The 26,040-nt window shown below is 50.1% G+C and overlaps 1 protein-coding gene across 5 annotated transcripts in view; it reads right to left on the minus strand.

Annotated features, from left to right (window-relative positions):
• Dock1 (dedicator of cytokinesis 1) overlaps positions 1-26,040 on the minus strand; it is a 461,323-nt gene that overhangs the window by 402,334 nt on the left and 32,949 nt on the right. For all 5 annotated transcript variants that reach the window (XR_013427043.1, XM_078024305.1, XM_078024303.1 and 2 more), the window contains exons 2-5: positions 13,964-14,047; positions 8,680-8,720; positions 5,837-5,892; positions 1,974-2,070 (exon numbers count right to left, since the gene is read on the minus strand). Coding sequence is in view for 4 of the 5 variants with exons in the window: in XM_078024305.1 (XP_077880431.1) it covers positions 1,974-2,070; positions 5,837-5,892; positions 8,680-8,720; positions 13,964-14,047 (278 nt within the window). In the remaining variant the exon portion in view is untranslated. The remainder of the gene's footprint in view (positions 1-1,973; positions 2,071-5,836; positions 5,893-8,679; positions 8,721-13,963; positions 14,048-26,040) is intronic.

Genomic DNA, 26,040 nt, shown 5'->3' on the forward strand with positions numbered 1-26,040 from the left:
TAAGAAGGAATGCACAAGCCCCAAGATTTCACCCAATATTCCTGAGTAGGTACCACTGGGTCAAGAGGCTAGCCAGCAGGAACTGGACAATGACCTGGAGCCTCTACCGGGGGCAGTGGATGGGTGAGGCAGAAAGCTCCCTCTGGACCTACAGCTCCACACTCCAGCTGAGTAGTGCATACTCTTCGTAATGCCCTGTACCCTGGGCCCTTCCCAGCACCCTGAGGAACTGTACTCCCAGGCGTGTCCATCAGCTGAGCCGCACTGGCCCCCTGGTGCCCTGCACACACATACAGGAGCTTCTGCAAGACACCAAACCTCATTCACAAGCTCTCAGAGCACTTATGCCCCAAGGAAAATGCAAATAAGACACAAAATTCATGCTTCTTACCACTTTCTATATATTCTGCGAGGATTAATGGTACAAAAAAAAGCAACATTTGCAATTGCAGGATTACAATTCATCAAGGGGCTTAGGGATTACCCACAGGAAAAATGACCCAGTGGTTCTTTCCATGGGAAGAAGTCTTGGTGGGACCTAATTTAATATTTTAATCCCCATGGTCCCTTTGAAAAACTAAAATATGGACATAGCTGTGTTTTAAAATAGGTCTTCATTTATCTGAACCACTAACCCTACTGATTCTAGAACCTGACCTACTTTCTAAGAGGTTCTAGGGGCCCCACCACCCACCCACCGGACACCTAATGAGCTAGCTGTCTTACGTCTCATGAGCTATTCTTCACATTATCTAATTTTAATTTCTTAAATGAAAACTAAATAGTCAAAATTCCAAGTTTATTGTAAAACTGTTTTCCCTTCCCTCTAACTAGTTCTCCTTGTCCTATCAACTCTCTAAAATCCTTAATACTTTGCTGACTTGTCTACAACCACAGAGAAGAGAGAAAATGCTTATAAAAATAGTATAAGCATCTTTTGCTTCACTTTGCACAAACTGAACCATGTGAGTCCACCAGAGGTAAACTCTAGAAATGTGAAAGGAAACCAAGGTGATGGTCAGCAATGTCCACTCTGGGGCAGCTAGAACCGAGTCCACTCACGCACGAGTCAGCATCGACTCCTGTTTATTTTGTTGCCATATTTTTTTTTAAAAATTGCTAAGTTGAACATGAAACACCGACTATGGAATTGCTTCAGATTTACACAAAACATTCATGGCTAACTTTACGCTTTTAGGTTTTTGAGTACATTTGATGAACAATTACTGCAACTGCTTATTACAGTGCATTTATAGGAAACCACTGTATAATCAAGAACAACAAGCTGCCCAAGGAGCAGCTGTGGGACTTTAGGAAGTTTTCTATGTTCCCAAGAAATTAACGCACTGACTTCCTCCCAGAGCGCTTGCTTGGTGGTAATAACATTAGCATATGAGAAATCAACACTCTGAATAGAAATACAGGCTTAACAAAAGCCAACCTTCTGCAAATATGAATCTGTGTGCAAAGAAATGCCCTGAGGGAATATGAAATGTAGATGCCAGAACTCCAACCTCTGCATTAATAAGACTTCTCCTGGGATCAGCACAACTGGACAACTGCACAGCAAGATAGAGTACAAAACACTCCCCACCACAAAAATATGACAGATCTTAACCGATAAGAGGCACCACCTAAAGTCACCCTCTACGACATCCATCAAAAGGCACCTATTTCAGTCTCAAAGTAGACTTTAGTTTTCTTGACCAAAACAAAAACTCGGAGGTAACATAAACGCAGATGGCCTGGTCTGAGGGCCGGAGAGCAACCACATCCCCTTTGCACAGGAGGCAGGGGAGTCCACGGCCCCTCGCTTGATAGCCTCCCACTGCTCCCCAAGTGTGCAGGTCAAAGGGCACACGGCCCCCAACAGCAGTCAGATCAGGGGGCAGGAGGCTATCTCTGGCCTCTCTAGGTAAGATCCTGTCCCTGAGGTTCTTGGGATGCAGAAGTTTAATGTCACGTCTTCTCACCACATAGAGCTGCCTCCAGATGGTGGACCACTCGCGCAGCGTCGTGGTGACCTCCTGAATGAGCGGGAGGTCACCTGGGATGACCGTCTCATGTTGCCTGGGATGAAAGAAGGAAAAGAGGCTGATTCCAAGGTTCATCAACCACTGTCCGCTGTACCTGACAAAGTCCCAGTCCAGGCCTGAGTTCAACATTTAAACAAAGAGAAAGACAAGATACCAGCAAGCCTGTTCACACAAAGAAATATACCCAAGAACATTAAGCATGGTTTGCACAGAGCCTGAGAGTGTCCGTGTGTTTTCCTGCACGACAGCCATCCACCTGCACGTCAAAGCAAGATGAAGAATGAGAATGATCTCCATTAAAAGCCTTCAGACTGTGGGGGTCTGGAAGTGGAGAGCACACTCATAGCACGGCCCCATCTATCTTAGAGAAGCGGTAAATTACCACCCGTCCACGTGGCCCTGGCATGCGGTTTGGGTTAAGGTTGTTTCACATTTCCATCATGCATAAAACTCGAGTGACATGCAGGAAGCGGTCGTCCTTGGTGAAGTGGGAGCCAGGTCACAGCGTTCACGTGTCCTTGGGTACTCCATCCAGTCCCGAGCCTGACAGGCCTTTTACCTTTTCCCTCCACCCTGAAGGATAGGCCTTGGCTTATTTCTAACTCTGCCCACGTCTGCATCTTCTTTTTGGCAATCAAAGCAGCCTTCATTTTCTGGGCAGTTCTCAGGGCTGGCACTACACTCACAGGCTGGGACTGGGTAGGGCTGAAGCTATGGCTTGTCTATTAGGGTACCAGGGCCCAGGAGCACTCTGTGTATTCTGAACAGACCAGAAGCCAGTCAGGGGGAAGGTTCAGGGCACTACCATAGGTCCCCCGTGTCCTTGATTACATGGGCCCAGGCCTGTGAGAGACTTAACTTGGCTCATGACTGGGGTTCAGCATGCAATGGCTTATTAGTGGGGGGGAGTCTTCCAAAGCAAGGGACAGTGAGTCCCAAAGGAATACTGTCCTCATGGGGAGACCCAGACCTAATGCATGAGGAGGAGCTATGTGCCAGGCCACCCCCACCACATGACACTGCAGCTGAGGACCTCCCGTGACAGGACACCACCAGCATCCACTGAGATGTGACTGCCAAGACAACCCCACTGAGCCTGTCACCAAGGGCCCAGGGAGGTTGATACGTATGTGGTTCTCAAGGGTCTACAGCGTCATTTGCATGGCCTGCAGGGGAGGGTGCAGTCTGTCCCACTGGGCACACACTGGCAACGTCTGGGCTGCCTGAGTCTGGGGGCTGTTCTCACATGGTTGGAAGCCTGGCACTCAGTCACACAGACCAAGTCCTCGTGGCCAGGGCGTCAATCCATGCACCAGGTCCCTGTCTCCGTTCTGGTCCCTGCTTCCTTCCTCCCTTTCCATACACCTGATGTCCCCTCGGCGAACGTGCCAACTGACACTAGTGCCCTTGGTCTTGCTGTGCCCGCCAGGGAGCAGGACCCCTACAGGACAGAATGCCCAACCCCAATGAGGCTGCCTGTAGGCGTGGTCAGACGGAGGAGAGGTCAAGGCAGAGCACCGGTGAGAGTGAATGGCCCACCAGGGGTGGACGGTGGGAGGGGCTGGCAAAAGGAGCGGGGCTTCTGGTGGAGTGGGGAGAACGTCCGAGAGCTCTGCCATACAACCCGGTGACTAAGTCAGCAAGGACACTTCCTCACCGGAAAATGACCCAGGGAGCAGACCCAAGGTCTTCTCACCACAAATAAACAAGAACGGGAGGTAGCGCATGTTAATCGCCTGACTTAGCCATTACATCACAAATACATATTTCAGAACATCACGTTGTACATCATAACTGGAAGCAACTTTTATTAGTCAATTCAAAATGGAAAATATTTTAAAAAATGGATGAGGCAGAGCAGATGCTCGGCCAATGGTGGTGATTCTTCTTGTCACTTGTTCTTACACAAAAGCAAGATATCGAGAGAAAGGTCAGGCATGGAGGTCCCCAGCTGAGCCTGAGGGACCAGGTGTGAGGACAAGAGGCCAGGTCACAAGCAGGGAGCAACAGAGAAGTCCCAGAAGGCCAAGGACAGCACCGGACAGCAGCGGGCAGGGAAGGAAGGGGGAGCAGCCCTGGGAGCAGTCAGGGGAATCGCAGAAAGGGGCCCGGAGGCCATCAGCACCACCCCGGGGCGTTACGTGGAGCGGTGGCCACAGTGTCCAACGCCAGAGTGACCCCAGGCCCGGAAATGAGGGCACACAGGTCACCATGACAGGACAGCAGGCACGTGTCAGTCATTTGGGATGTCCAAAAGCGGAAGAAGGCCATGTCCTGAGAGAAGAGAGAGCCCAAGCGAGAAAGAGATCGTGGAAGAGAGAGAACCAGTGGGGACTGTGCCAGAAAGAGACACCAACCACAGACATCCTCAGAGAAGAGCCTGCAGAGGGGCGGGAGCCTGAAACTGGACAGCACAGAGGCAGCAGCAGCGGCGGGCAGTAGTGGGGAGAGCGGCCCGCACCAGGAAGGAGGAGGGAGCACAGAAGGGAGGGTGGATGTCTGCAGCTTCAGGAGGAGAGGAGGCACCATCCCGTCGAGCCCGTGGACACCAGGCCCTTTGCAGAGGGAGCAGGTGGACAGCCCAGCGGGTCAGGAGCGTGGAGCGTCCAGAAGCAAAGCACCAGCAGGACCATGGTCTGCACACCACACATCTCACATCTCCATCTGCTGACCTACTAGAGCACCTGAGACCAGGAGACCCAGGCCAAGAGGAACACAGTGTCCCTGCCTGCCTGGGAGGGCGTGGCTCCCCTCAGTGAGAACCAAGGCAATGACTGATCACTTGATTAGAGTGATTCAAAATTACGTGTCACGTAGATTCCTTCATAGGCATCAGAATGCTTTGAAAAAATATTAATCTATCAAGCTGACAAGGATTCAGCACAGGTATAAAGTACATTAGATGCCCACATTATTCAGTTATTTCTGTAAGAGGATATAACAATTTCGAAACTTTCTTTTTCTTCCCCTTAGAACTTTGCATACAAAACATTTTATCTCTAAAAAAGAAAAAAAAAAAAACTCTCCCTATTGCAGGTCATCACCATTCATGCCTCTAAATTATTTTCTTCATTCTAATTATGCATCATGGAACTAGAGAACCCGAACAGCCCTTTCATATGTTAAAAGTACAGTGCTTGGAAAGGCAATTTTGTAATCAGCCAGAGAGATGTCATTATGCAGTAATCATATGATTAGTAATTTTATAATTTACATATTTAACTGAGTGTGAAGATGTAGCAGAGACCAAAAAAGAAAACATTTTAATGCTCCTTCTTCCGAATTCACACCTGGCTGTTCATTTGCCATTCCTGTTGAATGGGTTCCTGCTCCACAAATGTCCCTTTAATGACCGTATGCATCAGTGTGATGACCTCCAGGAAGCACAGATCATAATGAGATGAAATGCAAATTCATACGTGTCCCAATTTAACAACTGCTGCTACCCCCTAAACTCCATTTGTATTACAGCATGCCAACCCTTCCAGAAAAAATGGACTCCGAGCTGAGTGGGAGGGGGCAGGGCTGTGGCATCTGCCGAATGGGTAGCTCACAGGGAAGCAGAGACCCAGGTTCCAGGAGAAGGCCTGCAGTTGTGCTGGTGACTTCAGACTCGGAAGGCTCAAAGCAACATGGTACTGCACTCTAAATCATGGATTCCCCTTCTGACCCCTCAACTCCCGAATTACGGACGTCAGTCATACAGGTGGTCTTACCCCCGAGTGCCACCCAGCTGACTGTTCAGCAGCTGCACCACAAGTAACTGCAATTCTTCATTTAAACATCGAGAACAAACTCACCCTTTTCCTTCAACTATTGCTTCTTTAAGATGAATATATGAAGCAGGAAATATACCCTTTGAGGGAAAAAAAAAAAGTTTTCATTACCAACATGAACAGTGCACGCAAATCAAACAACAGCCCTGCAAAGGTGGGGGTCCGGATAGCTGGGTCACTATTAATTTTGCAAGTCTTATGCTAAGCCTGACATACAACACATCAGAGAGAACACAAAGTGTGAAAAACAGCAACGCAATCAGCTTGTATTTCAAAGAGTCCGCAGATGTCTTAGACGAAAACAAGAGACAATGTGTTTGCAAAGGAAAAATTTGACTTCTCATTTCTCCTTAAGTTGCTCCCTTTTCCGCTGTTGATCTTGCCCCAGGCAAGTCAAAGGCCCGCTGGTGATGATGGTTGAGGGAGATTACCCCTTTCAAAATAATAAGATCGTCATCAGAAGTTGGTTTATATCATGGCTTGCCACTTATGCACTGACCCCTGCTCTACACACAATGGAACTTTCTCAAAAATCTCCAAACAGAGGGACCAGTGGTAAAATAAAGGGGGATGAACATGGTCCCATATGCACAGCCGCCGGGGGAGCATGCTAGCTCATGCTGTACACCACGCTCCATCTCCACAATGCAACACACACACAACCCACAGGACTGGGCCCCAGGGAGGTGATTTCTTAACAGGACACTGGTGTCAGACACAGTCTGAGAAGTGCCAGGAGGAGCTTTATCAAGAGCTGTGGTCTTCTCCCTGACCCTTGCTGAAGCGGAGCAGAGGTGAGCACAGGGAAGACGTGCACCGGGGCCACGGGGCTGGGGTCTCGGGCAGCACAAGCCAGCAAGCACTTCCTGCATGAGACCTGGAGCACAGAGCAGAAGCCCAGTCAGTGTCCTGTGGCAGGAACGGGAGCTCCTCACTGGGTCCTCCCTGCATCTGCCCCCAAAGACTCTATACTAGATCCAAAACCAGGCTGGCAATTTTGATCAGAAGGGCATGGGGCACAGGAAGGGCTGACCAGGGTTCCCTGCTCCTCCTGCCTACAGGGACAGTGGCTGGGCTGAATATAAGGAAATGTTATCACAAGAATCAAAGATTCAGGCAGGAAGTCAGAGACCGAGCCACATGAAGGACCAAGAGACCCAACACAGCTTGAGCCAGCCAGGTCCCAGGTATCCCAGACACCGCTAAGTTTCAGCATGGTCAAAGGGGCATCTTTCCATGAGGCCAATGTGTTCAAATGAGGGTACAAAAGCAAAGGAGCCACCCCCAGCCCTGGCAGTCACAGGCAGAGATCCCCTTGGTCTCAGCAAACCCACCCAGTCGTGAGGCCAGAGGAAGGGCCACATCCAGATGAGGCTGGGCACACCTGGGGGCTGAAAATGAGCACTTGGTCTCGGGCACTCGGGACGGGCCTGCAGAGCACTGAGAGTCAAGGTTTCTCAGGGCCACGTCCCTCCCCTGCTTCTGGGAATAGACAGAACTAAAGCTCTGCAAGCTTCCACTTCCTCCTCTGCCAACGAGGGCTCTGGTGCAGGAGGACTGGGGTCCAGGAGGCACCGGGGAGTGGGAGAGACCCGGAAACCGGGGAGGTGATCCCAAAAGCCAAGTGCCACACGAGCACCAAGGAAAACAAGGAGCCCCTGGGCAGCACAGGAGGTGCAGCTTCGTCCTCGGTGCGGGGGGGGGGGGGGGGGGCGGTGTCAGTCCCCAATCCTCGGGTCTTCATTACGGCCATCTTCAACTGCGGTGCTCCAGAAGAAACTCAGGGTTTCCTCTGCAAGAGTAGTCCTCCATCAAAACCCAAGAGAAATCGATGGAAAGAGATCGTCCTTGAAGAGTCTTCTACCACAGGGTTGAAATCTGTCTGTTCCCGACTCTGGGGCTCAGGACACTTACAGCCCAGTGTGCGCCCGGCAGGGCCGAGTGCAGAGGTCCTTCCGATTTGGAGGTTCAGCTGACCACTACTCCTTCGAGTGACTCTCTGTTAGAACCTAAACATGGAACGCCAGAGAAGGCTGCCCTGGGGACCAACCTGCACCCCTCCCAAGTAACTGTGGTGTGAGAGTTTGAGCAGCTTCAGATGTGGTCAGCACGGCCTGGCTCAGGCCTCTGGGGAAGGCAGAGCAGAACTTCCAAAGCCTGTCTAAAGGCTCGGGACCACAGCGGAAAGAAAGCCCAGGCCAAGACGGAGATGAGGGAGGCCAACTCCAAGAAGGGCCCAAACCGTCCATCCAATGTAATTAGACCTTAAAACATACAAGTTAGCATGGGCGCCTAAGTACCGCTTCGAATGGACGGTGCTTCAGAATCGCGACATCAGAGAGTCAAACCGAAGAGCCATAATTAGGTTTTGCAAAGCTAAGAATGCTAAAGCCACAGAATTGTGGCTGGGAGTGATCTGAGGTCTAATTACACGTTTTAGTTTCAGATATTCAGAGACTCGGGCAAGCAAACAGCCCTAAAAAACAGTTTTTTGTTACTCAACCTGAGTGGTATACAAATCACCCAGTGCAAGAGGAAAGGCAAGCCTGAGCCTCGCAAGCTGCTCCCTTGTCGAGGCTGAAGTGAGGCCGGAAGCTGCTGGCAGCCTGTGTTCCTCTGAAGTTGCTCTCTCAGCTCGTTCCCTGGCCTGCGCTGCCGACGCAGGAGGCCAACCTCACCAGGACAAGAGGGTTCCCACTACCTGAGGACAACAGGCCGCCCAGGAGGAAAGCACTCAAGGTAGCTCACCTTTCCATCATGTATTTTTTAAATTCAGAAAAGAAGACATGCAAGTACGACCCAGGCCCAGATGAGATGGAATTGATTTCCTCCCACACCGAGCACTACCTATAACGAAAAAGACTTACCTTCTTGGACTTCTTCCTCAAGGTGTAGCCTCGGTACCACCCTGCACAGACAGAAGGGAGTGTTAGTAACAGGAGGACCCACAGGGCCAGCAGCAGCCTCAGGGTTGGACATCTCCCTGAGGGCCATCAGCCCAGAATTCCACACCCTAGGGCCCTGAGGTCCAGTAGGCAGGCCAGACCTTTATCTCCACTTGCCTCACCTTGCCCTGGGCAGCAAGCTGAAGGAAGGAGCCCAGTTCCAAGAGGAAGCTGTCCTTTCAGCCACAAGTCCCTAGTAGGCTCCTTATGTATACACTGACCCTTCTCCCCACTGTCTGCCTTGAATCAGGGTCTCTCCGAGTACACATACCAGCACCCTCAGATCATCAAGAGCTGCACTGCACAGAAAACCTATTGAGAACCAACTTCCTCCCTCTCCACGGGAGGAGCCGTGCCCTGGGGCAGCCATGATCTCACAAGGCGCTTCTGTGGCCAGACTGTCGGCAGCAGGAAGTGTGGTCCAGCAGAGGCCCACCTACCCCCTGGGGGTGGCCTGGACTCAATTTCCCTTTCCTCCAGGTCAGGGGAGAAAGTAAACAAGGGAAGGACTCCCTATTTATATCAAACACTGAAAGCAGTCACTTCACCAGCAGACAGACCTGACCCCACCCAGCACCTCCCGGCAGACTCTGTGAAGGAGTGTGTCCCTGCAAATTTCAGGGGTCCACGGCCAGGAACCCGTCTCCTGACCACTGTACCATCCCTGACGTCAGGTGGGTGTTTTCCTTCCCAAACATCCTGCAGTCCCTCCAGGCAAACTCACCTCTGGAAAGCAAACCCAAAGCTCAGAGACAGACCCAACCCTGCCCTCTCTCCAAACTCTCCAAAGAGGTCCTTTGCAGGAGGCAAAGGACCTCTTTGGAGAGTGGCAGGGAATACTTGGAAAATGTGTAAGCTGGGTAAATTCACAGGGATTCACCAAACGCCGGAGTTGTATACATTATCAAAAAGCCAAACCCTAGATACCAAGGACGTCCAGGCATGAGAAAGAAGCCCAGACAGATCTGGGAACAGGCAAACGCAGCAGCAATTACCCTCTGCCCCATCTCAAAAAGAAGCAATTTTAACAACCAGGGGGGAAGGCGGTTTGGGAACCAAAACGTGATGGTATTAAGATAAGCAAAACATTAAGAAGAGACAGGAACCCCCAGCCTGAGCAGGGGCCACTGCAGATAGTAAGTGTCCAGGCATCAGGCGTGTATCTGGAGGGTTACCTCCTGATGGCCACAGTGGAGTCCAGAGGTTTCAGATACTCCAGCCCCGAGTCAGGGCCACCGGTGACAGCGTCCACAGACAGCAAAGTGCAGGAGGAGAGAAAGTGAACCTAACGAGCTGTTCAAACTGCATTTGCTCAATTTGGAGGACTGTCCTTTATCCTGCTATTATGTCCTTCCTGCATTTCAACACTAACACGTCCATTATTTTCTGAAACTGACAAAGGATTAATAAGGATGAGGAAATTTCATAGAGGAAAGAAGAAAGCAGCAACCAAATAAAAATAAGAGCAAAGTGTAGAAACAATGCATAAAGAAGAAGCCTAAAGACTTATGCATTTTAGAGATGCTCAAACTCACTATCAAGAAAGGACAACTTAAGCCAGGTATGGAGGTGCATGCCTATAATCCCAGCAGCTCAGGAGGCTGAGACAGGAGGATCACAAATTCAAGGCCAGCTTCAGCAACTTAGCGAGGCCCTAAGCAACTTAACAAGACCCTGTCTCAAAATAAAAAATAAAAAGGGCTGGAGATGTGGCTTAGCGGCCGAGTGCCCCAGGGTTCACATTGTGGTACCAAAAAAATTAAAAATTTTAAAAAGATGAATCAAAAGCTCTTTTAAAAAGCACTGCTACACAGTTATCAAGAGTGGTAAGAACAACGCAGCGGGGAATGTGCATTACAGCTGCCAGCAAGGGAGCAGCAGGCCCAGTGCACCTAAAGGGAGGGTCCCCACCGCAGGAGACCAGCAACCACCTCAGGAAACACAGCCCAAAGACATCCGCAGGACAGACAGGTGTGTTCGCGGCGCAGGACCCAGGGCGGCTGGCAGAGCGGCCATCTGAGCACCCACGACTGGGAGGGCGTTGGCAAAGCAGCTGGAGCGGCACTGGGAGGAGGGCAGCCCCTTCTAGAGGCAGAAGGAGAGCTGAGGCTACGTTCATCTACCCTCAACACAACCCCGATAGGGCGAGGACTCGGGTAAACAAGACCCCTTCAAACAGAGCAGGATTGTTTCTTGGAGGGGCAGGGGGAGCACACACTGTGAGGACAAGGAGGGATCTTGCGTCACTTAATGTCAACAGATGCTAAGTTTCCTTGTAAATGGGCTACCTGAGCAAAGTGCAGACCCACAGTTCGCTTCCCCAGGTCTTTGAAGCATTATTCCCTCATGTTACGGAACTATGTGTCGGAAGTTTCCTCGGTGCACAGACACGGAAACGGATGGCCCCAACCTCTGTCCTCCGTGAGCTCATACTCAGAAAGCCCCTCAGACAGGCAGGGCCCAAGCACAAACCAGCCTGCAAGCAGCAGTCAGTCCGACAGGGAGAGAAGGTCACCTGGAGAACGAGGGGATGGGACACTGTGACCTCCCGCTCGCAAAGCAGGGAGGAGGCTGGGGGAGGAGAGTCTCAGCCAGCAGAACTCACGGGGCTCGCAGCAGCCTCCACCGAGGCCGGCAAAGGGTCATCGCCCAAGAGACAGGCCAACCTGGGCAAAACACAGTCCCTGGACTCAGGGAGGCCACCGTCCAGCACAGGAAAACAGCAGGTCACTTTGGAATAAAATATAATAGTCATTGACACTTTTAAAATTTGAATGTTGTGGCTGAACCAAAAGGACTGTTTCCTGCTCTTTACAAGTGATGCCTGCAGCTTCCCCCAGGTAAGGCATTCAGCCCCTGGGGACCCTCATGGAAATGAGCAGACAGCAGAGCTGTCATGGCCACACCAGAGTCACTTGACCTGGCATCAGGTGGTCTCTGGATGCTGCTTCAGGGCAGGAGCCTGCAGCAAAGGGCCACAAGCTCCTCCCCACCCCACAGGGGCCTGGCAGATACCTTTTCTGTGCTCTGGGCTCCAGGCCTGGTGGATGGAGCCTGAGAAAGAGCGATTCACCCCCACCTGAAGGCACACGTGTTCTCAGAACCTTATTTAATAAAAGTGACCCAGGAAAGCAAGTCCCTGTGGGGGAGTTATCTGAAGCTACATCCTGGGAACAAGCCTGACTCACCCCAAGGGATCACAGAGAAAGGCAGAAAACTCTCCTTCGAGTAAAAGTGGGGGCTGGGAGAACAAGCTCTAAGACGGACCATGAATCCTAGACAGAACACGAGGAAAACAATGGAAATAACCAGTCCACTTCTATTTGACGCTGTCACCAAGTTGCTCAAATTTGCATCTAATTCCCTAAATGAATCTCTCTCATCAGACTGATCAAAACCAAGCCGTTAGCTGTCAAGGGAGGGAAATCCATTTCATGTCAGAGTCTATGAGGACTGAAACGTTTTAGAGGGCTGGTCCAGCCCGAGAGGAAGGCTCTGTGAAGAGCCCCTCGCGGTGTCGGCCAAAGAGCCAAAGGCCACTCACTGTCAGATGACCCGGAAGTGCATCCCAAGGACGGCTGACGTCTAAGGAGGGCCCTGTTTAAAGAGTGCATTCTTGTTCCTAAGCAAGGAACAAGACACTGAAGTCCCTACATCCGGGGCCCTGCAGGAAATCGTTAACTATTCAGGAATGATGTCACAGCCCAGTGTTTATTACCCACGATTCAAGTTCAACTGACCAGCGGCAAAAATAAAGAAGATATCAGAGCATTTCCCTTCAGTCTGAGATGAAAGGGTTGATCCTTAACCCCTACTTAATTTCTCTGTTTCCTCTAAGCCACGGGCAATATGTACCGAGAGTAGATAAGGAAATCCAACTGTCAGCTGTCAACATTGGAAACCAGCAGCCAGTGCCCCTCACAACTACCAATTCACTTAAGGAACAGCTCTGTTTTGCAGAGCTACAACTGTTCCCAGCCATACACCACCAACACAGACACACACACACAAAAAAAAACTGAGATAGGACTTTCAGGGTAAGACGTGCAAACAGAATAAGTTTTAAGTCAGCACGTATCAGAAAGGGAAAAGAGAGACAGCCACAGCCATGCCTATTTTAATGCATCTGTGTGTCTCAGAGGTGTCCCCAAGGACACCTGAGCCAGGCACGGCTCACCTGGTACACACAAGACTAGCACAGCTCATTCTTGTGCAAAGTGGATTGTGAAGACTGAGCTGGATGTTCAATTTGCTGATTGCTATGGGATGTCTACGATTCCCTCTCCCATTTGGAAAGGTTTAGCCAAAGCTGGTCTAAAAGCAATTTGGTTATTTAAATGATCCATCTTAATCAGTTCTTTTTATTCGCATGCTGTATGGGAATCACCCCTTCAAGCAGAAAATGAACCCAACAACACGAAAACACAATCTTAACATCCAGATTGCAGCAGTGGTTAAAAAAACCAAGCCCAGGGCTGGGGGCGGGACTCAGCGGGAGAGCATCTGTTCCCCTAGTATGTGTGCAGCCCTGGGTTCCAAGCCCAGCACTGCAAAAAAATAAAGAAAACGGCCAGCCCATCATCTCTTTCCTTCTATGCGATGATAAGCACAGCATAAAAGGAAAGATGGTCTGCTCAAATAATTTGCAAAACACTAAATATGAAAACCAACTGCCTGAAAATTAACAAGGACGCCAGAAAGACACTATGACCAACAGGGTCTTTAGTGAGTGACTGTAACGACTGCTCACAGGACTGCGTCCCACAGAGCTGTGACAATCTGCTCACCCCTGAGAAGGTGGGGGTCACAGATAAAAAGAAAAAGGAAAGAGAATGAGAAATCGTGATAGCATTAAAAACCTCACAGTTCACACCAACACATCAAAGCAACAGACCAAACACTGAAATATCTTAGAGCTATTTTTTTTTTAATCAAGTGGTCGGTTATGAACAGCCAAGATTTACATCCACTTGCAAACTGAGGTGCCAATGGGGGTTTTTTTAGATGTTAAAAATGGGGATTTTTAGTTTTAGGTTGATCTTATTTTAAAAACGAGAGCTGCCCCAATACCTTTACCCCCAACTGCAGCCATCTATAAAAAATAATCACAAAAACTGAATGTGATGACATACGTTTTTGGTCATAGGGACTGAAGAAGTATTCAACTGTCCAAAACCACAGGAGAAAAGACAGCAAAATGACACACCTTCATAGGTCTCCAAGATGTGAACCGTGTCTCCAATCTGCAAAGAAAGCTCATCTGCTCCTCTGGCGTCGTAGTTATAGAACGCTGTGGAGAAAAGGGGGAAATGTGTTAATGGAGGAGGGGTCGGACACCCCTTGGTTATCTGTGCTTGTTTTTAATGCTGTTTGCTTGTCAAACTGAGTCCCAGTCAGTCTTCGCCTCATCCTCTCTGACACCCACAAAGTGGCCTCTTCCTCCTGACACTGAAGCCAAGGCCACCCACCAGACGACCAGGATCGTTTATTTTTAAGGGCGCCAAGTGTAATACGATGCAAAATTTGCCACTGGAACCGCTGCTAAGTGTCCGATCCAGTGACATTAAGTACAGTCACAATGTCGTACAACCGTCTCCCCAACTTGTTTCCAAAACGCTTCCGTCTCTCCAAACAGAAACCCCACGTCCATTCAACAGACGCCCCATTCTCCCTCCCAGCCTGCGACCTCCAATCTGCTCTGGGTCCCCAAGCATCTGACAGCTCACAAGTGGAACCCCGCAGCATCTGCCCGGTGCGTCTGACTTCTGTCACTTGGCAGGATGCCCTCAAGGGTGCCCTGAGTAAAATCTGGTATCAGGACTTCACTCCCTTTTATTCCTGAGGAATATGCCCTGTCGTCTCCTAGCACCTCCCTCACCTCCGTTCCAAGCCCGCTTCCCTGGAGGGGCCAGCCTGCAGCCCTGTGTGCACCAGCACAGCCCTCCCTGGCCCACAGGGTGCACCTCGTCCACAATACCAGGCCCTGAATTTGCTGGCTCTTTCCACTCTGCTCCTCTGAGCAGCCCCAGCACACACCCCACTTCACCCCTTCGTATCTTGATCTGTGTGTACCAGTCTCCCCAACTAAAATAAAAGACTTATTTTTACAAGACTTTCAATCTTGCATGCCTCCACCTCTGAGGACAGGACCCCGTGCAGCCTCCAGGGGGTGGCCTCAGGGAACTGAGCTGCCCTGGGCTGCAGAGGCAGGCTAGACTTGCATGCTATGCAGCCTCCAGGAGCCCCACGTTCACAGCCTCTAGAGACCGACAACGTGAGCAGGCACCCCCTACCTCTGAACACCTGGGGGGCCGCCTGCATGTGACTCCCATCTGTCTCCAGTTTCTCAGTCTATTAAATAAGGACCATGACACCCACCTCAGAATTGTGGGTGCATTTTGCATCTTAAAGGGTACCATGGGGCACGGAAAATACTTCACTAATGGTGATGGTTCTTGTATTTGTAGGTATTTTGTTTTTCCTGCTATAAGGACTTTTTTAGCTTCCAGAGTCCTTTTTTAAAAGTCAAGACAAGGACACTTTCACATGGTCATAAAAATTCTTTAAAACTCTCAAAAAAAATCATATATGTATAAAAAATCCATTTTTCTCAGGTAGTTTCCTATATTTCCCCCAAATTCATAAAATGTAAGTGTCCTCAACTGACAGAGATGGTTATTAGTAGTTATTAAGTTTATTTAGCATTTTATGGTGACTCTTTAACAGGAAATAACTGTGCCAGGTAAAGGAAGCCCAGAGCATATGCTGACTCCCTGGTTCAACATAACCATGTTCTTAACCCACAGGAACCATAACACGCCCACCACCCCACCAGCATGCCTACCAGCTTGTACTCTGCTACAGGTAAGGGGAAAGCCGATGTGAAAAATAATAAAGTAAGATGAAATGAGAAGGTCAAGCGTAAATCCATGTGGACGTGTGCCTCTGAGAAGCTCACACATCATCCCTTCCTGAGCCGTTCACATTCACATGCCCATCCCATCCCTGGCCCAGAAGTGGACAGTGGAATCTCACACACAGATTCAGAAACCACAATTTCAGCTACGAAATGAGCCTCCAGATCCATGATTTTGTAAGTGGAGGAGAAAAGAGCCCCAGAGGGGTGTGCCTGTGGCCCCAGGTCTCACAGCAGGGTAGGGCAGAGGCACTGGCTGAGCAGCCCTGGCCTGTGTTCAAGTTAACAACTAAATGACCAGCTATAAGGGTGAACCAAGAGACCACAATGTAAGAGGCATTGACAAGAGGGTGGCAGACAGAATGACGTCCTCTAAAGATGTCCCTATCGAATTCCCAGAATCTGTGAGGATGTCCCTCATGTGGGCAAGGAGACACTGCAGGTGTGATGAGTTCAGGATCTTGCAATGGAAATGCTAATCCTGGACCACCCAGGGGGCCCACTGTCATCACAAAGGTCCCCATGAGTGGGTCGCAGGAGAGACGGAGGCCAGAGAGGAAATGAGTCCAAGTGTCACAAGAAAGGGGAAAGCAGCCGAGGAATGCAGCAGCTCCAGAGGCTGGAGAGGCCAGGGAGCGCGTCCTCCACGAGCCCCTGCCTCTGGGGGTCAGGCTGTGAGTGCAGACTACCCCTCTCTCTCAAACCCAGTTACCTTTCTTACCGGCTCAGTTACAGATGGAGAGTACCTGCTACTAATGTGCATCCCTGTGGACACCTCCACCCTGGACAGCAGAGTCCAGTGCAGAAGCTTGAATGCTACCTGTGACGAGTGGAGTGGGAGAGGGCGCAGAGACGAGCCCTGCACGAGGGGCCCCCCTGGCAGCTCTTTTCCTTGTAAACAGCTGCAGCAGCCCAGAGTGACAACACACATCTTTTTCCAAAAATAAAGAATTAGCATTCTAGTCTCTGCCTCACCCAGGTTATGAGCATCAGAGGTTTAGAAAGACAAAGCCATCGCCTCTGCTCACTCTCCAGATCACCCTAAGACAGCTGTCCAGTGATGTCAGGAGAGAACGAGGACTCCTGTCCATAAGGAAGGGAGGAAGAATTCCACCTGCACCAGTGCTGCTCGTCATGCTGACGGAATGATGCTAGAGTTGAGGTTGTTGCTCCTGCGGCTGGAACAACACCAGGGGCACCACAAATGCTGCTGCTGGTGATGACCGTTTCCTCCAAGACGGCTTGACTGTTTCCTCCAAGAGGGCTTGACTGTTTCTTTGTGGTGAAGATATGATGATGGTTAAGATGTTAGGGATGATGGTTAAGATATGATGATGGTTAAGATGTTAAGGTGATAATGATGGATATGGTGGTGATGACGGTGAGGTGATGGTGATGATGTGGTGTTGATGGTAATGGTGGTGATGGTGATGATGATGATGGTGATGGTGGTGATAGTGGTGGTGGTGGTGATGGTGATGATGATAATAGTGGTGGTAGTGATAATGGTGATGATGTGATGTTGATGGTGAAGATGGTGATATGGTGGTGATGATGGTGATGATGATGATGGTAATAGTGATGATGGTAGTGATGATGGTAATGGTGGTGATGATTGTGATGGCGATGATGCTGATGATGCTGATGGTGGTGATGGTGGTGATGATGGTAATAGTGGTGATGATGGTGGTGATGACAGGAATGATGGTGATGGTGATGATGATGGTGATGGTAATGATGATGATAGTGGTGATGGTGGTAATGATGGTAATAGTGGTGATGATGGTGGTAATGACAGTGATGATGGTGATGGTGATGATGGTGGTGATGATGGTGGTTACGACTGTAATGGTAGTGACGATTGTAATGATGGTGATGATTGTAATGGTGGTGATGATTGTAATGGTGGTGATGATGGTGATGGCAATGATGCTAATGATGCTGATGGTGGTAATGGTGGTGATGGCGATGGTAATGATGCTAATGATGCTGATGGTGGTAACGGTGGTGATGGCGATGGTGATGATAATGGTAATAGTGATGATGATGATGATAATGATGGTTATGATAGTGATGATGGTAATAGTGGTGATGATGGTGGTAATGCTGATGATGATGGTGATGGTGATGGTGGTGATGATAGTAATGGTGGTGATGATGATGACAGTGGTAATGATAATGGTAGAAGTGATGATGATGATAATGGTGATGGTGATAATGACTGTGATGATCGTGATGTTGATGGTAAAGATCACAGCATTTGCTGACATTCACAAAGTATATTTCATGGACCATGAAGGGGGTTACAAGCTTTGTATGATCAGACTAATTCAAGGAGGTGGTTAGAGATTTGTTCTGTTTCCCTCAATCATGGTTTCTAGCAGCTCAGAATCTACCCATCTACATGCAGCCAATGGGACAATGTGCAGGGCCACGGTCAGCCTGGATGAAGGCCAGGGTCCCACATCCCTGCAGAGTCTTTCCCCAGCACTGAGTTCAGAACAGGAACAGCCCCTCAGAGCCTCAGATGGCCCTCCCGATGGCTCCCTGAAAATCACGACGTCCAGCTGTGCCTTCACTAAGGGCCACCCAGGTCTGAATCACCTGCTCATGAAGTTTCCCCGCACAAGAAAAATTCCAGAAACAAAAATCTAGTTTAATATTCAAAAACCAATCAATGTAATGGATCACGATCACAGCGTAAAGGATAGAGATGGTACAGCCCTCTCGATCGGTGCAGCTGAAGCATCTGATGACCTGGAACTCCCCTTAGGGCAAAACAAAAGCCTACTGGACCCTTCTCACCTGGAAAGTCCACGGCAGCCCATCCTCCGCCTTGCAGATGGAAACCCTGGGGCTACAGCAGAGCTCCCGCAAGCTCCAGGCGGCACCGAAAACTGCCCTGGGACCCCACCCTCCTCCACCCATCAGTGAGACCCCAGACTCTCCCCTCTGGCCTCCAGCTCCAGAGTGGCTTTCCTGAAGCCTCCCTCCACCACACGGCACCTGGCCTTGGGCTGTCTGAAGAGGGCTAAACGCTCCAGCTCAGCCTTCCAGACCCTGGGCCACCTGACTTCAACCTGCCATGAGATCTCACTCCACTCACCCTGCCCCAGCCCTCTCCCTCCCAGGTGCTCCAGAAGCTGCCCCTCTGCTGGGAACACCCCACTTGTCCACAGAGGCCTGCCCCAGGTCCTAAATCAAGCCTACCTTTCTCCAGGACCAAAAAGTGCTGCAGGCATAACTGAAGTAAATGCTTGCTCCACACTCTCCTTAAACCCCTCACCACCCACCACCTTGCAGAGTTGCTTCTCTACAGGTCTGTCTCTCCAATCAGATCTGGGGGAGGTAAACACCCTCACCCCCACACCCCACACCCCCACACCCCTGTTAACTAACACCACCAGGCTTCACAGGTACTCAGTGACAACCACTAAACTTAACCAGATCACGAGTATCCCCTTCTCAGGTGGTTTGCAATTAAGTGAAAGAAAACCATCATTTGTTCCTCTTCAAAATGGTCTTGCCTTCTGCAAAACGTCAGGAGGTACAGATTTATTCAATCAACCGCAGAGACACAACATCAGCTTTCTCAGCTTCTTTGGGTCTTCTCCATCCAACAAGATGACCGAGGTGTCAGGCCTCGCCCAGGGCATCAAAGGCCAAGGCAGGAGCCTGGTCAGTCCTATGTCTCCAAACTACCTAGCTGGAGAGTGCTTCCTGTATCCCATACACCCTTGAAACAGGACTTCAGGATTTCAAGGAGCAGCTTAATAAGTTAATTGAATTCATTTAATAAGTCAATTTGGAAAAATTAATCGCTCTGCTTGTGGTTTCATTCCCTTTGTCTAGTCGTCAGCTGGAAATACGTTGGTCCAAGGGCAGCGTCCTCTTGGGAACCAGGAAGAGGCAGACCATGCCCTCAACCAGATGGGGGCCAGGACCCTGTCTGTGTCCTGCAGGGCTGCATATGAAAGGGCCATCTGCCTGTCCTTGGGTTTCCCAACCCTAGCCTGTGCCAGCAACACACATGGTCCAAACCTCGGTCAGCCCCCGCTGTGATCTGCTGGGGGAGTCGATGGCCAGGGAGGTGGAGAAGGCAGTGGAGCCAGATGTGGCCCCGGGTGCAGTCATCCCACAGCCTCCCTCTAAGGAGAGATTTCACACACCAGGCCACTCAGGAGAGACAGGTAGAAAGAACCAGAGCATTACACACATGCTCTGAACGTGACCCTAAGGAAGAGGCCAGGCCCCTGCCCCCGGCTTGGAGATCTGAAAACAAGGTCAACAACACTGCTGCTGCGAGCAGCTCAGCACCCAACACGCCCAACAGCACTGGTGGCAGTTTAGTGCCAGGTGGCCCTGGGCAGCACCCGTGAAGAGCTGGGGCCTGGCATCCTAAACTCTGTCTTCAAAAGGAGGTGGACAGACGCACCCCTGCCTGGTGCTGGCCCCTAAATCAGACTGGTGTTCAGAGCACGCAAGTCAGCCCTGGGCAGGGCTGGAGCCTCCTGGAACAGGGACCAACCGGAATCCAAATCCAGAGGCTGGGAGCACTGGCCACATCCTGTCCGTCTCCTCTGGGAGGACGTGGGCTCCTAAGGACAGACCTGTGTCCCCTTTCTACAGCCTTCCCCTACCTGGCCCCCAGCACGTCCTCTAACACGAGATGACAGATGGGAGGCAAGGAGGGAGGCAGGGAGCGGAGGGAAAGCAGAGTCAAGCCAGGCTTGACTTAACATTTTTTAAAGAAGAAGTGAATGAAAATACTTAGGAATAAACTTAACCAAAGAAGCAAAAGACTCACACCCTGAAAAATACCAGACACTGCTGAAAGAGACGTGAGACGCCCATGGAAAACCATTCCTGCTCATCACGGAGGAGAACGGACACATCAAGATGCCAACGTCGTCCAAAGTGATCTACAGATGTGACCCAACACCCACCAGAACCCCAGCACGGTTTCTCAGGGAAATGGAAAATCCATCTCAAGGACCCCAGGACAGCCAAAACGACGGCGTCGGAAAAGAAGGAAGGGAAGGCCTCCCATTTCCTGATTTCAATACTTACTACAGAGCTACAGCGACACAAAGAGCGTGTCACTCACATAAAGCAAACTCACAAACAGATGGAATGAAACAGACAGAAAAGAACCCTCACATTCAAGGTCAAAGGCTTCAACAGGTATGCCAGCACCTTTCAAGGGGGAGACAGCAGACTCTTCCACAAATGGTACTAGGAAACTGGATATCCACCTAGAAATGACCAATAAAGCTGTGCTTCATATTTTTCATGAAATTAATTCAAAATAGATGAAAGACCTAAGCATAAAAGTGAAAGCTAGAAAACTCTTAGAAAAAAAACATGACATTGGCTTTGGCTTTAGCAATGATTTCTTGGTTATGACACCAAAAGTCCAGTTAAAGACAAAATAACGAATGGGCTTCCATCAAAATTAAAAACAGTTCCAGGTAAGGTGGTGCATGCCTATAATTCCAGCAACTTGGGAGCCTGAGACAGGAGGATTACCAAGTTTGAGACCAGCCTCTGGAATGTAGCAAGACCTTGTCTCAAAATAAACACACAAAAATAAAAAGTGAAAAATCAGGGATTTAGCTCAATGGTAAAGACTGTGGATGACTGCACCCTGGGGCTACATCTGGCTCCACTGCCTTCTCCACCTCCCCTATATCAAAAAATAAAGAAACATTTATTTAAAAAAATATTATTTTAAAGTATTATTTTTTAAATAAAAATGATTTAAATGTAATGTCAAATAAAAAATTTGGATGTAGAAAACATACCATTAACAGAGTAAAAAGGTGATCCACAGAATGGATTTGCAGATTCTGTATCTGATAAGTGACTGGTGTTCAGAATAAGGCCAATAAGCATATAATATCACCAGTCAATTCCAAAACCAAAGAGCTACCTTTCACACACATTCGGATCCCATTATAACTGCTATTAGCCCCTCCCCTAGCAGTAAAAGCGTTGGCGAGGGTCAGAAGAAACCCCAAGGTGAGGTTGCTGGCAGGAATGGAAAGCATCACCAACAGGCACCACACCCCAGGGAGCACGGCAGGGCACTGAGCAGACACTGCACACCAGGAGCCCGGGAGCCCAAGGGCAGAAGTGACCCCAGGATTCCCCAACAGATAAATGAATTCACAAAATATGAAAGATGTGCACAATGGGATGTATCTGAACTTGTAAGGAAGGAAACAGACACAAGTCACAAGGACACTGGGAAGACATTGTGCTGAGTGAAGTAGGCCAGGCACAAAAGGAGTGGGGAGTTAGTGGAAAGAGCCCGCAGAGGGGCAGGACGATGGATGACCAACAACATGAATGAGTCTGAGGCCCTTGAAATGCACGCTTTCAAATGATGGAAACAGTCAACTTTATGTTCCATATGTTCTACCACAAATTTTTTTAATATAGTGAATAAAAGTAAAAGGTCAACCGTGGACTTAACATCAGAACTGCGGAACACCCAGGGCTCCCGGGCACACAGCCAGGCCGGCGCAGCAGCCTCCACACCCAGGTCAAACAGGGAAGAGACAGGCGACAGCGAGAGAAGAAGAGCTCAAGGTCAGAGAACTCCCGGTGCCTGTGCGCGCGTGCCCGACAGAACGCCTATCCCACGAGAAAGAGGCTCCTTTCAAAGTCACCCCGAAGTCCTTCTGGGCTTCATATCTTTCCTCCTTTGGAATAGAGAGATTGCCTCCCTGCCAATACAATCCCCTGTGGCCGTATTTCATGCACTGTTTGGATATTAGAATCAAGGAACTCATCTGAATAATTAAAGAGTCGGAGCAGGGGCACGGTAGGATAAAGGAACTGCCATTTGTTATTCTGTATTTCTTTCTGCCTTTTGGAGGGAAACAGGTGGGAGGGATGGAAAAGATAAGAGTATGAAAAGAAAAATATAAAAGAGCCTTTTCTCAGATTCTAATTGAACTGATAGACACAATTCAAAGACATTTTAATATCTTTCTTCAGAATAAAATATCACGGTGTGCCTTATCCACAGCTAGCCGGCCTCTATCTTATTTCCAGCCAGTCCAAAAGGCCACGGGGCGGGCACAGCAGGGCTGGGGAAGGCAGGGCTGGGTGCTGACTGCTCTCCCAGGGCAGGAAGGAGCTTCTGCCCTCCTACATTCTCATCCTTCATAAAGTCCATTTTAGTACAAAATTACTGGCCCCCTTATTGATGAGGTTTTGCAAATCCGTCCACAAATAAGAAAAGACAGCTGACCTGAAAATTATCTACTTTGGCATTGCATTTGCTCAGCCGCAAGGAGATGCAGAGACGAGATAAGAGGAAGATTTAATCTCTTTAATCATCTTTCTTCAAGACAGAACAGTTATTCAACTTGGAAAAATACTGGTAAAATGCCCAGCACCTACCCCCAAGGCCAGGGGGACTTGAGGGGACTTTACTGGGACCTCCCTTGGCCCACCCACCACTGGCTCCCTGCCGGGTGGGCTGCTCCGTGAGAGGGCCAGCCAGGGTTGAGGGTGGTCCCTCCCCCACTTCCTCTGCAGCAGGCCGGGCCAGGACCTGCACCTCCCAGACCCGACAGACAAGTTCTGCATGGAGAGGAGTGGGAACAGGAGGCCTGGGGCCCCCACCTGGCAGACGCAGGCTGGGACACGTAGGAAAAGAGAGGAGGGAACAGAAAAATTGGGTTTAGGACCATTCATTTGTGAGGCCCAAGGATAAGGTTGTTTTGCCACATTCCCAACTCCTCTCTCTGGGCTGCTGAGAAAATTCTCAAATGATTTATTCATTTGAGAATATTTGTTCAATTTGAGAATACGAGGCTACTCTTTCTCCTCTCCTTTTTCATCAAACCGTTAAGTCAAATGTCAGCGGCAACAATAAAGAAAGGGAAGCACAAAGGAACATTCTGGAATGCTAATTTGGTTCTCTTAATGACAAAGACTATGCATATAGCATAAAAAAAAATCTCTCTATATGTATCAAATCCACAAGTGAAGCCAGTAATCAACGTGGGGAAACAGCGCGTGACTACGAGCAGAGGAGTCACAGAGACTGAAGCACAAGGGCACCCCAGTGCCCTCCCCACGGGCCTCTGTCCACAGCACCTGCTGCCTGGCCCGGCCTCCAGGCCACCAGAGCCTCAGTACAAACCCTCCCCTGTGTATTCAGACGCCTCACGTGCACTCTCAGTAGTGCCCCGCACACCTGACGGAACTCCACCCGGCGACTGCCCCCTGCTCCCCCTGCTCCTTCTCACCGCTGGGTGCACCATCCTGGAACAGGTGCCCAGTGAGGGTCAAACCCTCGAGGAGGGGCTCCCTGCAGCTTCACGCTCCAGGGACAGCGCCTGCAAACCACAGGGCTGCCAAAGCTCTCCCCACCTCCCTCCCTCCGCACTGCCTTCTATCTCCCCATCGCTGCACCCTGCCCAGCACCCAGAGCGACACAAATGTTTATTAATAAGTCAGTGTAGGAATTCAAGGTGGCAAAACCATGACCTGAATCCTAAGTGCCCTGGAAAACACTGCGGTTCTGTTTGCCCAAATTTCATAATAGAAACCAAATACCAAACCTGGGTCTCGGCCAACACAGACAACTTCCTAGATCCTCCCCAGGAGCCTGCCCACAGGGCCAGCCCCATCCCAGGAAACCAGGCTCCAAGCTGAGGAGCCCCAGGCCACCTGCTCACACAGCCTCATTAGCAAACTACAAAACCTGGACAGGCTCCAGGGACCACAGAGACCACACGGGTCACGGGGATTCTGCTGGAGGCGGGGTCTGGAGAAACTGCTGCCCCATAGCCTCAGACCTCCCCCACCCAGCGCTGGCCTCCGTTCACAGGAGACCCCACCAGGGACCTCCTGAGAAGACAGCTGAGAAGCTGAGCAGCACCCGACCAGGAATACACCAAACCGAAGTCAGAGGTCACCAGAGCCCCAGGCCACACGCCAACCTGGGCCAACACAGGGCGGCCCTCCCCTCCGTCCAACAGGGCCCTGAGCCTCCCCTTCCGCTCCACCCCGTCCTCCTGTCCTGTAAGTCAAGATGTCCTCATCATCCATGAGCACGTTCCAAACACTCTGCCAAAATACCCAAACACAGAGCCCCTCTGCAGTCCCCGTGTGCTGGTACCTCCCTCTCCACCTGCCTTCCGCGAGGCTGGTTCTTGGACCCCAACAAAGCCCATGAGCTAAAAATCCACCACGTAAGAGAAGCAATATTCCCAGGTAGAACAGGAAGGCAGGGGTGCCTGAGCTGTAGCCACACACACAACAAGAACAAGTGAACCTCTGGAGCTGTGAGCACCCCCAGGGTCTGCAGAGATACATCCCCATGGACGCTCTCAGTGGATATGATCAAATGCACAATCTCAGGTGGCCAGTGCCATCAGATCTGGACAATTTTACAAGCAACGTGCACCAAGATTGAAGGTCCTGGAAAGCACTCCCACACCCTCTCCAGAGATTTTCCTCTCCCGGCACCATTTCCTAATTTCCACTACCACCCATGAGTCTCGCTAATTCTTAAGAGTCTGTACATAGAAGTGATATTGTATGGATTTCCTTATGTCTGCTTTCTTTGGCTCAACATTTTGAGGTTCATGCACGTGCACTCTTTGTAACCCATGAATACTAAGCCATTGTATCAGCACATCGCTGTGTTTCTCTATTTATCTGTTCTCCTGTTGATGGACATTTGGCTCATTCATTCCCAGCTCAGAGCTATTAAGGCTGCCATGAACCCCCCACCCCGAAGATTCCTGTGAATGTGTTTTCAACCAGTGGCCGTTTCTGCCTTGACTGAAGGTCTCCGGGCTCTGTGAAAAGCTACACGCGGCAAAGATATCTGGGAGCGGCAACTCCTTCCCCAAGTCTGGAAGGGGTCCCCTGTCAGCTGCCACTCGGAGGGAGGAGGCAGCCCTGGGAAGGACTCCCTTATCGCCAAGAAAACATTTGGTTTCTTTGTAGTTTGTTGAAATTCCTTCTCTGTAGTGCTACATTACTTAGCTTTGATAAAATATAAAATTGAAGATTAAAAAACAATCAAGCCCTCTTTGAGAAAAACAATCAAGCCGAGCGCATGTGGGGTGTTAATGAAGAAACCTCACACAGGCTGCTGGAGGGAGCCCTCCGCTGCTCCTGGGCAGGGCTTCTGGCCTTGCCTCCCTCCCATGGGGGAGCTTGTCAGGTTTCAAAGCTCTATGCTCCCTCTGTGCTGAGGACCCTGCACCTCCTCCGACCCCGAGAGCCATCTGCACGGTCCCTCCACTGTGCATTCAGGGGTCAGCAAGAGACGCGCCTGCGTGCTGGATCTGAGAAGCAAAGCAGCCCTCCATACTACAGACGCCTTGCCATCT

This window comes from Ictidomys tridecemlineatus, chromosome 1 (assembly GCF_052094955.1).
Source record: "Ictidomys tridecemlineatus isolate mIctTri1 chromosome 1, mIctTri1.hap1, whole genome shotgun sequence".
NCBI lineage: Eukaryota > Metazoa > Chordata > Mammalia > Rodentia > Sciuridae > Ictidomys > Ictidomys tridecemlineatus.